We start from the raw sequence: 18318 nt of genomic DNA on the forward strand, positions 1-18318 counted from the left end.
AAAACCCTTCTACCGACAACAGAAGGAACCCTGGTTCTAGCAAGGAGAATGACAACCACAAATATTCTCCGTTCTTACCATCCTCTGCAACATTATAATCTTGGGTCCTAAATTTCTGCTTACGGTGAAAATGTGGATCAACCTTAGAGTGAATATAATGTAATCCAGGCAAAAGATGACTCGTCCGGAATACAAAGAGGTTTTATTAGAAGGGTGGAGCCTATGGAAGGAAGGGGAGCAGAACGTGTGAGATATTGACAAAACAGTTCAAAATTTTGTTTTTAAAAATAACCAAACACGAAGAAACAGAGTCAGGGGCCTGGGAGTGAGTGGAAACAGACCAAGGACACCACCTGTCAGTCGCTGGTCTTCTGCTCCTATGGCCTCCAGGAAAGCAATGACAGTGCATAAGATAGAGCTTTTAGAGGTTCTTACCCTTGGATCCTTCACCCTCCAACACTGCTACTGCAAGAGCCCAATCACATTATCGCTAACTTCCCGGCTCCTGCAGCCCCTGTAATGATCCCAGTCCCCATCCCTGCCCAACCACTTGGGAAGTGGCTCTGCCAGGTTTCCCGTAATGAGATTTACCTCCTTGGCGCCAGATCATTTGATTAGCTGACCCCTTGCTAATGTGTTCATTGAAACCTATATATGCCTTCTACCTGGAATTCTCTAGAAATTATGTGGTTCAAATGCTGAACCCAAGCAGAAAGTGAGTTTTTACTCACTTCAAATTGCAGAGTGAGCATGGGTAGGCATAAACATGAAGAGTGAGGCTTCTCTGCGCAGGGACACCATGCGTGCAGCTCAGGTATGACCGGGAGCTTTACCTTGAAGCTACCGGGGGGAAGGCAGGCCTGGAGGGAGGCGGGCATGGGCAATGTAAGCCACGGTCTGGGCATGCCTCGATTTCTCTCCCACATGGAGTACACATTGCTTTTCAACGGTGATTCTAGATTGGTTTTTCTCATCCTATCCTCTGGCTTTGGGAGGACAGCCTCCATAGCCAGCATCCAAGCAGAAGAGCATTTTCAAAGATTATATGACTCTCCTCAATTTCTAATCATCTCCAGCAAATTCTGTGCGCACCAAGAGACATACGGCCAAGATCTTCTCAAGTATATATCACCAGGAGGGAGCAGAGAGGAGATGCAACTTTATTCCAACCAAGCTGTGTCTCGAAGAGGCCAAGACTATGGCATTTGCAATAATCTCGAAATGGGGGAGGATGGGGAAACAGGCTCATTTTGGGCTTGAAATATCAAAGATCTTTTCTTCACCTCTCCACCCAAGAAGATCCAAAAGCACCTGAAACTGGGAAAGATGGTGAGGCCGACTTACCGAAACACAATGCCTGCTATGAAGTAAAAAAGCCCAAGTGTGTCCATGACATTCCACAGGTCAGTAAAATAATTCACCCCATTCATGTACCACTGCAGCATGGAAAGGGACAGAGAGAGAACATCAGCAGCTGGGAAACATCAACTGCTTCCAGATTTTTTTTTTAAATGTTCACACATTTTTTTTTTCCCCAGATCCTTTTTGAGCTGACAGTATGCCCTACCACATGCCCCACGATATTCCAGGGGGATTAGAAAGTAGGTTGCACACTTGCTGTTCCGTTATGCATGTGTTGCTGACAAAGTCAGAAAAGGGACTCATGCATCCTTCCTGTTCTTTAAAGATGAACCCGCAGACAGTGGGCCCAACCTGTGTGGGCAAATGTAGTATATACCCAGGCCATCCAGTACAGTGGTGTGAGCTGTGCACTGCACAACTCTAGAGGGTATTAGCCATACTGTTGTCATCATAGAGTTGTGTATTTCTCATAAATACTTTTTGGCACATGGCAATAAAACATCTTGATAAAAAGTTGTTTGTTTTTTTTTTTTAATTTGCACACAGGGGTTGTATGTGGCACCTGGTGAGAGCAGAAATGTTTGCAGAAATGACGGGAACAGTGTGCCTCAGTGATCCTTTCATCATGCGTGTGTAATTGGCATGATTTCTTAGAAGAAAGCATGTCAGGAGATAGAGAAAGGACGATCCAGGAGAAGACTGCATCTGGACAGCCTCTTGGTGATCTGTCTGCTGGGTCTGGGGGCTTCCAGGGGGGACCTCTGACCCTCTCGTTCATCCGTCCATTTCAAACACATGTACTGAGAGCCCACAGGATTCCAAACACCTGTGCCAGGCTCCTGGCACACAGGACGTCAGATTAGGTGCAACAGGAATTCTCAAGGAAGCCACTGGCCCCGAGGCAAAGGCAGTCATTAGACATTTGTGGGAGCTGGGACAAAGACCAGGGGAGCTCGGGTAAGGAAACCAACATACCGCCTTGTGTAAGGCAAGAAACCAACACCAAGGAAGTGTCATCAGCTCGAACCTTACTATTTCACTAAATGAATGCACCTCTATGGGTCCATCTGATACTCAGATATCACGTTTCCTATTCTGTCCCCGAAAACAAGGCATAGGGAAACAGAAGCTAAGGAACTTGCCTGAGGCAGACGGCCAGCAAGTGTCAGCCTCAGGGGTTCTGGGTCTCAGAGAGTTTCATCTTGAGCCTTACGCTGCTTCCCTACATCCCACAGAGATCCTACAACTTTAGACTTGGAAGGGATTCAAGAAACATCATCCATTTCTCAAAAAGTATTTCCTTTTCTTCATTTATAAATGCAAACAACAGCTTTGGTGGACAAAGGTGATGGGGGCCTTACGCAATCAAGCCCCAAGGAAATAAAATCTCTCCCAGCCCCAGGGTGGTGACCACACTCCTCTGTGGGATGGCTGAATGGGTGGGTCCAGAAACCGAGTCAGCATCCCTCACCATCCATTGGGGTGGTCCCAGTCTCACTGATGACCCACCAAGAACCGTCTGCGAAATGAGAGTGGGTGGGACAGGCCCTACCTGCCCCCCAATCCCCCTCCAAAACCCTGGTCCGGGAGGCAGATACGTATAGGGCAAGCCACAGCCCCAGCCCAGCTTAGCCTCTCAGAAGCCTGGCCTGAGCGATGGGAAAAACTCTAAATAGATCGATTCTGGGGCTTGGAGGCACCGCTGCAGTGAGAAAGCATTTTTTTTTTTTTTTTTAATGAATAGAGGCCTCTTTTCTGAACAGAATGACAGAGAGAGGCTATATTCATAAAATACCAGAACCACATTTCACCATATCTTTCAGGATTTGGGGATTCAATGAGCCCTAAGACTGAACAGCGTTTTCCACAAAGGGATGGTGCAACTCGTCTCATGTTACATAAACATCCACAATTTGATTACTGGGCATTTGTACTTATGAACTGCCTTGGTTGAAAATTTCAACTCCGTATATTACATCTGCCCCAAAGGAAGGAGACATAAGGAGAGTAGGCTTTGTGATACCCAGTCACAAGCTACAACAGGTAACATCCCGTTCGGTTCTCTTTTTCTCCTAACAAGTGTGAATTATGTTCCTTAAGACAGCGCCAGGTCAGCAGAGGAAAGCAACCTGAGGATTCCAGCCGCGGGAGCCTGCAGCCAGAAGAGAAACAGCGACCCCGAGCGTCAGATTCCTTGAACGAGGAGACTCTTGGAGGCCATGTCCCGCCGCCCGGCTCACAGACTGCAGGATCAGCTCTCCCACAGCAGAGCTGGACTTGAATCCCCGATCCCAGCCCTCAGCCCAAGGCGCCTTAATACACAGGATCATCGCCTTAATACACAGGACTGCTGGATTAAACTGGTCTGTTCAAAATAATGTTTAAAAAGGAAAGAAAAGAAACATTTGCTCGAACCTACACACCCACGTTATCACCCTCCCCTTCGAACATCACCCGTAGACAGAATAGGGGGACTCAGCCAGAACCTGTGAGCGTCGCCTCCTCCCGGCAGGCCCCCGGAATGACTAGGAAGTGCATTACCTTACCCAGGCACCCTATAGCTCACTTCTCTCCCTGAGGTGCCTTCCCACCTGCCCACCCTACCCTCTACTCAGTGTCCCCGCTCTGTGCAACACTTCACACTGCACCCGCACAACACCTCACACTGCACCTGGAGGACACTGCACACTGCTCCTGGAGAACACTTCACACTGCACCTGGGCAACACCTCACACTGCACCTGCGCAACACCTCACACTGCTCCTGGGCAACACCTCACACTGCTCCTGGAGAACACCTCACACTGCACCTGGGCAACACCTCACACTGCACCTGCGCAACACCTCACACTGCTCCTGGGCAACACTTTACACTGCTCCTGGAGAACACCTCACACTGCACCTGGAGGACACTGCACACTGCTCCTGGAGAACACTTCACACTGCACCTGGGCAACACCTCACACTGCACCTGCACAACACCTCACACTGCTCCTGGGCAACACCTCACACTGCTCCTGGGCAACACCACACACTGCTCCTGGGCAACACCTCACACTGCTCCTGGACAACACCACACACTGCTCCTGGGCAACACCTCACACTGCTCCTGGAGAACACTTCACACTGCACCTGGGCAACACCTCACACTGCACCTGGGCAACACCTCACACTGCTCCTGGAGAACACCTCACACTGCTCCTGGGCAACACCTCACACTGCACCTGGGCAACACCACACACTGCACCTGGGCAACACCTCACACTGCTCCTGGAGAACACCTCACACTGCTCCTGGGCAACACCTCACACTGCACCTGGGCAACACTGCACACTACTCCTGGGTAACACCTCACACTTCTCCTTGAGGACACCTCACACTACTCCTGGGTAACACTTCACACTGCACTGGGCAACACCTCACACTGTCTGCCCAGGGTCCTTCTCCAAACAACATGTACTTGCCTTGAGTCTCCTTCAGACAAACAACTTAGTAGTTAAATGTACATACAACATTGTATGGAGATGTTTGTGACCTAAGGACTTCAAATTTCACGTTTCAAATCCTCTAGGCCAAACCCCCAGTAAACGTATGACTCATTGTGCAGTGTTGTTCTCTCCTTGGAAGCTCTCAGAAATGACCCTGCCAATCCTCTTTATCTGGCAGAAAGCTACATAAGGACAGAGATAATTGTGTGTTTGGTTCATTGCTGTATCCCCAGTGTCTAGAACAGTGCCTGGCACCTAGTAGGTGCTCAATAAATAATTAAAAGGAATAAATAAATAAATAAATAAATAAAAGGAATGCATGAATGAAGTGTCTGCCCTATGCCAAGACGGGTCTCCCTGCGTCTTCCATCCGTGCCCACCCCGGTCCTCTAAAGCAACCCAGAATAAGTCCTGTCTCCAGGCCTCATGACTTCTTTCAATGCCTGGAGGAACCAAACAACGTCTGGACTTTCACAGCAGCTTCTGTACCTTAGTGCAGAGAGGGAGACAGGGTTCGGCCCGAGACAGATAGGGAAGCACAAATGAGGAGTGGGAAAAGCAAGAAAAGAACCTTTTACTTCTTGCCAGCCATTGCAAGAAGCAGTCACCCATGCAGCCTCTGCTCCCCAGGGTACCTCTGCGCCCCGGCATGCCCGGCTTCCCGCATCTCCCCCGCTCTGGCCTCGCCAGCCACCGCTGTGGCTCCCTGCCGGCTCCCAGTCACAGCACAGCTCTGGCTCTGAGTTAGGAAGACCCTGCTCGTCAACTCGTTTCTTAAAAAACATACACACACCTGCCAGAAATACACCGACGCCCTCCCTCGCACTAGCCCCGAAGGGTCGGATATGAATAAGAAACAAACATCAGCATCGGGCCATTTCCAGGCCACTCGCTTCTGGCCAACAGCCGTGTATGCATGAGGAGCTGGAGAAACGCAAAGGGGCCAGGCAGAGGCGCTGGTGCTGGACGAGACCCACAAGGCTTCCATGAAAGGCATCGGGCTTCTTGTTCCTCGCCATCATCCCTCGCGGTAGGGAAGAGGCCCATTTAGGGATGAGGAACCAAAAGATCAAAGAAATTAAGTAAGTTATTACCATACTGTCTGTGTGCAATTTCTGCTGGCTTTTTGTGCCCACCCCACTCCCTCCCTCTCTCTCTCTCTCTCTCTCCCTGCTTATTTATAAGTACCCATGACTTTTCCCCCCCAGGCTATGAATTCGTGGTTATGTGATCCTATTCAGTGACTGCATTTAAAGTGTTGGGCTGGTCACCTGATGTGAAGAAACCAGAACCAGAACCAGAACCAGAACCACGGGGTGTGTGGCTCAAGTCTCCACAAACCCCATGCCTCTCCTGGCACCCCACACCGCTCCCCAGAATGTGCAAAAGCCCACTCGAGCTCCGGTTCACGTGCGTGACTCAAACCACCGGGGGCCCCTCAGAGTCCTGCATGACCTCCCGGGTGGCCCCTCCAGCTCCCCCTGCTTCCACAGACCCGTCAAGGCCTCTGGCAGCAGCTTCACTACCGGACAGACACTGCAGCTGAAAGAACTGCCCCCCCACCACCAGACCCCGGAGGACAGAGTATCACCCCCTCCAGCGCAACAAAGCCTTCCAACCTCACCGTTTACCTCCTTCCTCTGCAAAAGCTGCCCTGGGAATGCTGTCTCTTTCTCTTTGTGCCTTTGGAAGTGGAGGACAAGGAGGAAGGCAGGACCCCGGAACCCGGCCACGTCAGGTTAGGAGAAGGGAACTCGCGTGACTTTGTGCAGAGCCAGCTCCTGTGACAGTGTTCAGGAGATTCCCAGTAAAAAGGGTGCTGTCCCCTTACTTCCTCGCGTTGGCCTGGGCCCATTCCCCCTTTAAATGTTGAATCCCCTTCTGCCTTTGCTTTTCCCCAGCACGATATTTTCACCCCCCTGGCTGCCGACACACGTAAGTCGAAGGAGAACTAGCAAAAATGACAGCCAGGAGAAAGAGCCTATATGGAAGGGTTATGGGGTGAACTGCACCCCCAAAATTCACACATTGAAGTCCCAACCCCCACGTGCCTAGATGGAGCTGTGACCTCACGAGCCACGACGTGGGGTCTTCAAGAGACTGATGTGAGGTCGTAGCATCCCCCACCCATCGGGAGGGCCCTGTCCTGGGGGAGCGTTGCTGGAGACAGAAAGCCTGTACCTGTCCATGTTCAGCACTGACTTGTGTCATTTGTCTTGTTCTCCCTCCACCTCTACCCCATCTCTATCCCCCTTCTGCACCTGCTCGGCAGGGGAGGGCAGAGGCAGGGCACTGGTGCCAGGAACTCCTGCCAGCCCTCCTGCCCACAGCACACATTGATAATCGATCAAGACACTCTCCTGCGGAGAACAGAAAAAGTCAGAATCATCCTCCATCCAGGGCCCCTGGAAGCCACAAAAAAAAAAAAAAGTCCATCAGACTTGGCATGATAGCTGAAAGCAATTTAGGATTCCTACACTAGGCGACAACTCCGGAGGTCAAGAATAGCATTCTGTGCCCCTCCAAATCTCTTGTAGCGCCTGTCATAGTACCGTGTAAACATCAGCATACTTACTGAATGGGTATGATGATGAGTTTGGGCTTGGGAGGGACAACAGAAGCGACAGTAATAGCAGTGTTCAGATAATCACTGAGTCTGAGAAGTTTCTGGGATGACTTTTCATAATGGTTTAGGGACAGCATCATCCTACACCATCAACATTTATCCATCTAACAATGACTAACTGAGCACCTGCTATGGGCCAGGCCTGCCTGGGCTAAAGTTTTGGGTTTGATGGCGGGGAGAGGCTGCCAAAAAATGCAGATCCCAAAAAACTGCAGAAAAGCACCATGAATAATTCACACGCACTCCCTGAAATCTGCAGGGACTTATATGACTTTCCAACACTGTCACTCTGACACACTGGGCATTAAGATGCTCTTAGCTTGAAAGTCCCCCCCCCCCCAGCTCGCCTGCCTCCCCTGGTGATGGTAATAGCAGGAGTGGGTTTACAGTCCAAGGTCAATCTTCTCTCTGAACACATTCCCAATCCTGAGTAATTCATTTCCATCAATTAATATTAATCAGCAAGGAGTGAGCTTGGTGCTAAGAAACCTCACTGGAGTGCTAAGAGGCTTGAAAATGCATCATTTGCTTTAGAAAAATCACGACTTTGGAGCTTCAGAAGGAACTTCTGCTCCTCGTTGGCTCGAGGAAGATGCCACCTGCTAAGGAAAGGAGGAGGTGCCTCGCGTGGGGACTGTCCTACCTGTCTCACTTCATCGCAGAACAGGACAAAGACCAGTGCGTAGAGGACCAGCTCGGGGGAGTGTGGCATGGAGTGAAAATCCATGAGCAGCACGTAGGCAAAGAGCAGAAGGAAGGCGATGTAGAAGACCACGTTCCAGGCAAAGACCACAAAGGGGGAGGTGAAGAAGGCCACGTAGTACCACAGGATCTTCTTGTGCTTGTCGATGGGCTTTTTCCTGGACCGAAAGGTGAGAGCACCGTCATTGGCCTCTGGAGCATCGCCTCCTGTGGGGGCTGCAGCCCTCCTCTTGAACACAGATGAACCCAGGCCCAGAGCCTGGGGTAGGGGAGCCAGAACTGCCTTCTAAGAGCAACCCAGCCAAAACTCAGCCTCTGGCCTTCTAGGGTCAACAAATCTGAATTCTGCCTTAGATATTGAAGACATACCTCTACGATTACCTATTTGAAATCAAACTCAGGAAAAGCCAGAGAAGATCCCCCACCCTACTGTGTAGGCTTTCCCGAGAATGTCCTAAATTCCAGGCTTTGTAACCCTTTACATAAGAGCGTGTGCACACATACACATTCACACACATGATCATGTGTCTTGGTTTCATACCTAAAGGATACAAAGCCACAGCCAACCAAGGGGATAATAAACAAGCACAGGATAATCTTCCAGTTCTTGGTGTCTCGGGAAATCTCTCCATACCATTGCTTGGAAAGAAAATTCTACAGGGAGACAGAGACAAAAGACACGGGTCCTCATTAATGCAACGAAATTCAGGATGGTATGCAACCTCTCTTCCCAGTCCTTGCACCCCTTCAAAATAAATAACTCTCCAAATTAAGGTCCTCTCCTTTGATATTAGTTACTTGGACTCTGAGGGGATACGATAAAACCGTTCACAAGTCTGTTTGATTTTCAGTCCTTTCCCAACTTGGGGTCTATGAACTTTAAAACAGAGGTTGTGTGAGTCCAAACTCCCTAAAGCTATGAATTTTAACCACCTCTAATTCTTTCTATGTAAGTTTAAACAAGCGTCCTTCTGGCTCCTTCCTCCTCCATGACTGCACATTCACACACCCGTCCGGTGCTACCTGCAGGACCCCCAGGACTCACTGCTGGAGGCAAACAGGTGACAGGAACGGGACGACAGCTGGCGTCTCAACATCAGTTGGAGCCAAAATGCATGAAAAAGCTCTTCCCAGACTACCAAACCCGGAGAGGTGGAACGGGGCCTCCCACAAAGGTGGGAATTAGAAAACTCAGGTTGCCTCTGAGACGCGCACTTCATGGCAACACAAAAGGGTGAGCATAGACTGGTCCACATCAAAGGAACCCACAGCTCTCAAAGACAGCCCTGTTCGTCAGAAGGGGATTGGCATGGACGCACTGGCTGGGAAGACTAGAGCCCGCGTGCCCCATCAGACCTTCCCTCTCGCAAAAGCTGCTTCTTCCGGGGAGTCTGCCAGGCTCTGCCTAGGCTGCTGCAGCCAAGCATGTGCTTGGCCCATGAGGGGCAGCCCCTACAAAGGACAAACCGCACTTGGTGGGTCAATGCCGGCTTGCTGGCCACACCAGGACAGGTTCCATGCAGACCCGGGAAGTCTCCACGGGGTTGAGCCCCGCTGAGCACAGTGGCAACTTGCTCCTTAGCACGCCCGCGTCTGCTTCCTTCCCTTGCCTCTCTCACTGTCCCCACCGCCTGCATGCACTTCCCAGGCTCACCTCCAAAACAAACTCCTTGCATTTAAATCCTTGCTTTGGGGCCCGCTTCTCAGAGAGCCAAACAAAGAGAGCCTTCCTCACTCCAGCCTTCCTCACTCTTATATTCCTGCGGAGGTGATGAACACATCTAGCCGCATCACTAGGCCCCTCCAGTCACAGAAGTTTCTCCCCTAGCTCGGGTTCCACGGCCGCCAGCAACATCTGACCCCAGGCAGCAGCCTGCGCACAGGAAGCCAGCTCCCTGGTGCTATGTGTCTGGCAGTGAGATTTCTCATGAATATTAATGAATTGGCATCTGGCTGAAACCCCTGGGACCGGTAAGCTTGGACAAGGTCAAGAGTCAGCCTCCCCCAGCCCCAAGCTCTGGGGCACCAGCAAGATGGGGCTTGGGGCCAAAGGAGCTGTGGCCCACCTTGGCCTCCAGCCCAGCCCCCTGGGTAATCCCGACCCCAGCGCCAGCCTCACTCCAATGCGCTACGGTGCAGAGGCTAAAACAGCAATAGCAAGAGTCTTTCTTTATGTGTCCCTTGTCACTGATGACTGCTGCTCTTTACTCTCGCTTAGCTGTGGCAGCAAATGGACTTATTTCACAAACGCCTTGCTAAGTTTGCTAATTATTGGCTGCACGGAGTAACGGGAAGTCCACAAAATGGACAATCAACATGGAACCAAATCTCAGCTCTGCTACTTCCTAGCAGTGCAACCTGGAGAACGTTCCAGAACCTCTCTGAACAGCTGAGTCCTTATCAGTAAAATGAGATGACCTCCGCCTCCACACATGCTGTGAAGATCAAACGCAATCACGCACATCATGTGTGTGTGACAGATGAGGGTCCGTCCGCCCACAACTTCCTACCCCCCCGCTTCACACCCAGACCCCTCCAACTGGGATTATGGGTGGGAAAATCTCCCCTCTGCAAGCTGAGACGCCAAGTGCAAACCGTCATTAGTTTAACTCAGTGCAGGAAACCTCTGGGCTGGCTTTACCCATTTCCTGCTGGTTCCCCTTGTGCCGTTACTACCCATAATAACTATAACAGCACCCACTGAAGTCGAGGGCTGGCACCTGTCACATCTACCCCACCGAACCCAGCAACCCTTCCTTTACAGACGAGGGAGCTAAGGCTCAGAGAGCTTGTGTGCCGTGGCCCATCACCACACACATAACTGGGGACACAGTGGATTGAGACCCAGGCGTGGGATCCAGAGACCCAGCCCCTGATTAAGGTGCCGGTGCCGTACTGTGAGCTTTGTGGAAACTCCAAGCCTGTTCTCCCTCCCCCGCCCCTCCCCACCATCTCCTGAAGCCGGGGTCTCTCCCAACGCCTCTGTGCTGCCATCTCCTGGAATGGCACTCAGTTTTCCCTGCTACAGTTTTCAGAGCGGAGGTGAAGGTCTGCTTTTAATACTGTCTTGTTTAACACCACAAATAGCGTCTGATTGAAAGGGCCCCTTTCTGGAGGTGACGTTTGGTGACTGCACGCCGTTTACCTGGACCCCGGGCTGGGCGATGAAGTGCTGGTCTGTCGCCTCCACAGCCAGCTCCAGGCAGTTGCTCCCGCCCCAGGCTTCGCAGGAGTAGACGAGCAGCTGCTCCGCCAGCTCCTCATCGCTGCTGTAGCACTCCGTGAACAGCTCTGCAGGGACATTACCACTGGGAGCCGCACTGGCAAAGACACAGCTCTGGCCTGCCCCGCCCCCACAACGGAGCCCTGACTTCGGGAAAAGCCTGGCTTCTAAAAGGCATAGAGAACGCGGGCACCGCGTAATCCCTCGCTGAACAAAGGGACTCTGGAGGCCCACCACGCTCGACACAGCTCCTGATGGCAGCAGGTGTTGATAAAAGCCCACTGAACTGAGCTGCATGGAACACGGGGAGCCCCCCCACCACTCTCTGGTGGGGCTCAGCACTGGGGAGGGATGCAGACCCTCTGCTCCCTCCACCAGAGCAGCTCCACCTCCCTCCATTTACATTCTCTGTGATCCCTGGTGAGGGCTCTTTGCCCCATAAGGCACCCGGTGCAAACCAACCAACCAACCAACCAACAAGTGTAGGAAACACTGACCTATTGCATTAAAGGTGTGCTTACATTTCGAGACCTAATGATAGAAATTGGAGTATAAATCCTGACGGGAAATTTTTTAGAAGTCAAAATACTGAGATCCATTTTCTGAAGTTCATCAGAAATTAATAAAATATCTTCGAAATTTTAGTCTATTAAAAGAACGATTGGACACCCTTTTGCCAACACAGAGAAGCCAAACGCACAAGTATTTTGTTCATCACATAAGACAACAGACAAAGAGGTGTGCATTTTGCGGCGTGCCCCATTGTGAACTGGAAACTCCCAAGTGAAAAAGGAAAAACTGAGCAGGCCCAAACTCTCTGTCATCGGGAGGCAGTTGTTCTGGGTTTCTCATGCTCCTGCATGGTCCGGACCTTCTGAGCAAACAGCACTGACAAGCTTTGGTCAAGGATGACTGAACAGCAAACAGAAGACAGACATTTCAGAAGGGTATTGCTTAACATTGCCTCTCCCCGATTCCATTCCAGGTAATGAGCAATTGCGCCCTAGAGGGGAGCGTGGGTGGGTCACCTGAGGCCCCAGGAGAAGCCCCTAGTCCCCTAAACTTTGGGGGAGCTGCAAGGTAGGCAACAGCAGCCCTCAGTCATGTCACTCCATGGGAATGAAGGCATGGGGACCAACCCACGATGCTGCTCTGGCTGCTGCCTGGGCCCTTAGTAATAAACCATCCATGTCCCTGACCCGGGGGTGTGGGGTCTTCTCTCTATGAAACGGACAGGCCAACTTGATAACTTGCAAGTCAGGCAAAAATCTCAGATCTGTCACAGTTTCTCAAAAGCATCCAAAAACACTCCTTCCCTGCCCCCAGGCTGGGGTGCTGAGTTTCTTAGATCTAGCCCGTGTGTGGCCCTGGAGCTTGTGAGATGAGACACTCACGTTATCCTGCGTCCATTCTTGGAAACATCAGTAAGTGGCAGGGCCAAGGAGCCTCTGGCTTCTGCCATGGCATGCACACCCTTGACCATGTGGCCTGCAGCCCCTAAATCAGGCCAGAGAGGGGAGTCTGGACATGCCGCTGACCTCTGCCACCTGGCATGAGTGCAACAGGTGCGTGCGTGCCCCCTGCCACATGGGTGCCCACTGTGGTGGCCCATTCCTGGAGACTCACCAACTGCACGGGTCTCGTACTCATTTGCCAGCTCCTCGGACTCCCCCGCGGCATTGATGTCATTCTTCACCTTGGCCAGAGTCTTCAGAAGCTTGCTGGCTCCCAAGGCTGCCAGAGTGCAGCCCCTAGTCTTTTAGAGGGGTGGATAATGTTAGTTAATTCATCATCCCTTGAAGCGGTCAAGTCAACATTAACGTCAGACAAGGACAAACTCATGGCAAAAGCAGGAAGTGGTGAAATTTGAATGATTCAGAGTAAAATTTGCAATGTACACAAAACAGTCTTGGACCCTGAAGGTACTCACAGTCGTGAACGTGGAATTAGCACATGAAAAGAAAACATCAAGATAAATGCCATGAGAAACTGACAGCATGAGGCCTGACTGCCCAGCACCACACAGTCGCAGCTCAAACGGGAAGACCGGATGAGGACACGGGAGAGCCGACAACGTAGTTCGTAAGACTGCGTATGAACTCTATACTCAATATCCGACTTTATGTTCTGATAATGGAGAAGGTAGCTTCTCCACAACTGACATAAACCATAATGTACTAAATCACAAGGAAAAATCTCAGTAAGTTCCCCAAAACAGAATTTAGACAAGCCCTACTTCCTACGTCTAATGCAATAAAACTAGAAATTAATTTTTTAAATTAAACTTCAAAACTGTATCTACTTGGAAAACAATCCCACACCTACACACACCTGAGAAGCAAGTGCCTACCGGGTTGCCCACCAAGCGCAGCTACCTTTCAGGGACCTCCCCTCGCAACCACACCTCCACCAACATGGAAACAGAGGCACAACCATATTCACTTGACATAAGACATTCCATTTTATTGGTGATGTCTTAGATTAGGCATGTGAGTTCTGAGGTCAAAAGAACCACAAGAAAGCAAGCATCTGGGGTAAATTTGGCATGGACCTAGACATTTACCTGCTCCCAAATGACCTTGGAGAGTTCCTTCTTGTTCTGAAGAATGGCCCAGATGAAAAGCGCTTGCAGCGGGTGCCGAGTGATAGGAGACACGTCCTGCGAGGAGTTAGAGCATGTGGTCAGCATGCGAATGGAATGTCCCTTTAGTACATGTACTGGCATAAGAACGAAAGCGGGTATCAGGATGCCCCGAGGGAGCACCCCATGTGTGGAGGGCTCCTTGTATTGGTATATGAATCCATCCCAGCCGCACAGTGGTGTGATTTTCATCACTGCAACTCACCAGGTAGGATAATTTGACACAAAATCTCTTACTTATCATAAAAGATGATGTATGACTAGACAGAAAGGCACAAAGGGTAGAAACATGTGCCAACAGCAATTTAAAAACTAAACAAACAAACAAAAAAAGAACCGCCTGTGGTTGAAACACGAAGGCCTGGGAGAATTCAGGTGGTACCTCCACAAACAGCCTCCCGGATGGGAACCTGGATTATCCCTTTGGAAATATTCACTGCCCCTTTTATCTACAAAGGAAAACTTGGCCGACTTTCACATGGGCAATTGATCAGACCCAAAAGGCTGAGACATGAACAGGGAGCCATTCATTTGTCCCTCTTCCTGTTAGATGCCTTCAGAAAGTGTGTGTGCCACACCAAGCTTTGCAATTAAGAAAAATTGCAACAGTAATTTGAAGTATAGCACAGAGCTTAGAGCAAGATATCAGACAACTCACCAGGTAGACTCGTTATCTTAAGTAAAGGCAGTAGCAAAAATTAACAGTGCCTACATGCTACCTACTTGTGGCAATAAGGGAAGAAGTGAGAAAGATGGAGATATTTTGTGTGGGAAGACTCAAAAGCAGACAACCCGCCCCAGTACCTACGTGAAGTTCTACATCTATGTCGTCCCTGCTATTTCTGTTTTCCTTCCGGAAGCCTCTCCGGAAGTTAGCCACCAGTTTCCAGACGAATGTGAGGAGGGCGTCATTATAGGAATTCTTGGCAATCTGCAGGTTCCGGTAGACGAGGGTGCTGAAGTGGTTGGAGAAGAGTTCAGTGAGGACATCATTGGTGAGAAACTTCCGCAAGTTCAACCCGTTCTCCAGAAAGAGGCGGACGAACTTGGGTCTGTCCTTTATGAGAGCCGTAAACATGACCTCTTGAAGGTCAGCAGACTGCGGAGAAAGCAGAGGAGGGCTCAGACCCCACGGCCGGCAAAGGAAACACAAAGTGTTTTCTTTCTCAATCGTATCGCATTTCCAGCTACAAAGTAAGAGTACCTTCAACTTCTCTTTTAATCTTGTTTTGGGAATAAATTTTATCTTTTCAGCTCTAACACAACATTGGATCGTAGTTCAAACAGACAGGGAAGTGGCAAGGTGGAATCTTTGAGGTCAGCCAGATGTGGGCTTGAAGGTGACCTGGCCTCTTGCTATTGCACAGGAGAGAGAATTACGTGCGGAGAATGTCGGTCAGGAGGTTACCCCAGCACCTGGCATACAAGAAGCACGCAGGGGCAATGCGGCTCGCACCATCTCTTTGAAGTCTACAGTAGTCACTGACTGTGAAAGGACCACCAGCCCGCTCTTCGCTCTGCACCTTGGGAGCTGCCCTTCTAGCTACGCACCACCAGGCAAAGGGCGGGTCATGCTACATCGCAGTAAGTCACTGGGACACTTGACAATTACACCTGGGTATTATTTATCTTTACCTCCACTTGCTGGGCTCCCTGATAAACCTATCCCATAGGGGAGCTTATTGAGACTCTTATTAAAGATGATTAGTGTTTACCTCAGACACAAACCAGTGGGCAACAGGCCACCCTAGCTTTCACACCTTCCAGAATATTCCTCACCGTTTGATTCAGTTGCCAACGTTACCATTTAGAAGGTTCATAAAAATCCCCACATTCCAGCATCAAAATCCAGATTTAGAAGGGAAAACCAGAAACTCTGACAACACGGAGAACCATCAGCTGGCACTAAAGGGCAGCCACTCCCAGGACCTAGAGTCTCTAGTCCCCGAAGTCCCCCTACACACACACACACACACTCCTCATGACTGTCCACACAGCCCGCTCCACTCACAATGCTTGCCTGATGCCGGCTTTCGGTGAACATCCCCTGCCAAGGGCAGCATTAACTATTTCTGCCTCATGATGGACTGCTGGGGATCACACATTGCCTAGAGAGGGAATGGTCAAGTGTCCCCTAAGTCCCCACACTGTGGCTCCAGGTGGGATAGGAAAGGGAAAGGATGGCTGCCCTGGGGTGGCAGGAGGCAGCTGTACGTTCGCCCCTGTCCTCAAGGCTTGTGTCCCATTGCCCAGCATTTCCCATATCCTTCTAGATCGTTTGCTTTCCCCTTGGTCACACCCTGGACAGGGCAGTGGTCCCCAAACTTCAATCAGCGTCACCTGGAGGGCTAACTAAAACACAGGTTGCCAGAGACTATCTTAGAATTTCTGCTTTAGCAGGTTGAGGTGAGGTCTGAAGATGTGTGTTGCTCACCAGTTCCCAGGTTATGCCCATGCCGCCACCGGTCCGGGGACCACACTGTGAGAACCGCGGCAGACGGGGAAAGAGAAAAGCTTTGCAGTCAGACACATCTTTGTTTCCAAATCCTGGTTCTACCATTGTCTAGATGTGTGACCTAGACCAAGACTGTGTCTCCGAGCCTCAGCTTGCTCTTCTATAAAACAGGTGCTTGCCAGGGTGAAATGAGCTAACACAGGTCAAGATCTTTTCAGAGATTTGAGGTCAGAACAGATCTTCAAAAAAAAAAATCAGTAACTCGATCCGCTGGTGTTCATGGAGTCCTGGATTATGAACCGGCAGAATGAGATCATTCCTGCTATGGGTTGGTGTGGGGGGTAAGATTTCACACAAATATTACCATGATTCCAAAGGCTTTCACTTGTTTTTCAACAAATACTTATATAGTGTTTAATATGTGCCAGTGTCCTAAGCGCTTCAGAAACATGATCTGATTTAATCATTAGAACAATCCAATCAGGTAGGTACTGCTCTGATTCTATGATCATCAGCTTCATTATCAGATGAGAGCTGGGGTGCGGGTAAATGTTTAACAACCACATCTCTGAGAGAAAATAATAAGCCCTGATTTGTCGTACCTGCCAATTCCTGTGGTGCAAATCCTCCCACTATGCCCAATTTTCAGCCACCAGTGTGACCTCACTGAAGGCAGAATTGCGAACAGACGTGGAGAAGCGCCCCACTGTCTAGTATTTCCAGCATGAAGATATAACAGATTTAAACAACTTCCAGAGCACACATAATAGCAAATGTAGTAAAATAAGTAGAAAGTGATGCGTTTTGATTATTTATTGCCTTTGTTTTTAATACAAAAATTTAAGTCTGAGTTTATATAATTTAATTTTTAATAATGACTGTACTTAACAACTGACTCACAAACTCTCTGAATCCTTAGCAGTCAGCTCGTGCAAGCCAACATGAGCTGACTCCAACACACCACGTAGAGGGAAATTGAGGTACAGGGAGCTTAAGTGACTTGCAGAGGCTAAGTCATGCAGATGGACTGGGTCCAGGGTCCGTTCTCTTAGCCATTACGCCCTTCACCCCGAACTATCTTTAGCAGAGTTAATACAATTAAATGTACCATTCAATATATGCCTAAATTTATGTTTATATGCACCATCTGACCTTACTTAAATAGAACATTTCACACAAAGGGATTAATTTACAAATCAATTAACTCGATCTACTTATAATTCTACCTTCTCTCTACTTACTAAAGCCTTGCAGCGTGCAATAGAGTTCATCCTACTGCAAAGACCAAACACAAGATAATGTTTGCTACGGGGATGAATAATTTAAAAATCCAGAAGCCATTACTTTACATTATTAAAATTGATAACGTATTAATATAAACCAAGTCTTCATCTGATTCTGCAACAAAGAGCCTAGAAGTGTTTGCTGAACCTGACTATGCAGGATGAACATCATGAAATACACAAACCTTCCGATCTCCACATACACGTATAAAATTCAATAGATTCTCACTGCCGACTAACGACTTAGATTGATCCAAAAGAGCAGACAACAAAGCAGCACACAGCCTCGCAGATCCAAGGGTGATGGGTTGTAATTGTTCCTACTGAACAGAGCTCCTAAGGCTGATTTACCTTGAGCTGTACACGAGAGGACGCTGCTAAAAATGCAGTCTTACATACCTCTGATCAAATTAAAAGTGAAAAGAATCAGTCTACTGGGAAAAAATAGTTTTTATTGGACAATACAATTTCCGTATTGGAGGTGCTTGTTTGGCTGAGAGTCTAGAGTCTCTAGCTCTAAGACATTCATTGTGTGTCTT

General features: G+C 49.5%; 1 protein-coding gene across 1 annotated transcript in view; it reads right to left on the bottom strand.

Annotated features, from left to right (window-relative positions):
* TRPM8 (transient receptor potential cation channel subfamily M member 8) overlaps positions 1-18318 on the bottom strand; it is a 79598-nt gene that overhangs the window by 30614 nt on the left and 30666 nt on the right. Inside the window, exons 11-18 of the mRNA XM_025886642.2 lie at positions 14850-15140; positions 13964-14059; positions 13027-13156; positions 11323-11468; positions 8719-8831; positions 8119-8335; positions 1345-1436; positions 79-220 (exon numbers count right to left, since the gene is read on the bottom strand). Of these exons, the coding sequence (XP_025742427.1) occupies positions 79-220; positions 1345-1436; positions 8119-8335; positions 8719-8831; positions 11323-11468; positions 13027-13156; positions 13964-14059; positions 14850-15140 (1227 nt within the window). The remainder of the gene's footprint in view (positions 1-78; positions 221-1344; positions 1437-8118; positions 8336-8718; positions 8832-11322; positions 11469-13026; positions 13157-13963; positions 14060-14849; positions 15141-18318) is intronic.

The sequence above is a fragment of the Callorhinus ursinus genome, unplaced genomic scaffold (genome assembly GCF_003265705.2).
Source record: "Callorhinus ursinus isolate GAN/ISIS: 27379988/994484 unplaced genomic scaffold, GSC_fseal_2.0 scaffold2, whole genome shotgun sequence".
Lineage (NCBI taxonomy): Eukaryota > Metazoa > Chordata > Mammalia > Carnivora > Otariidae > Callorhinus > Callorhinus ursinus.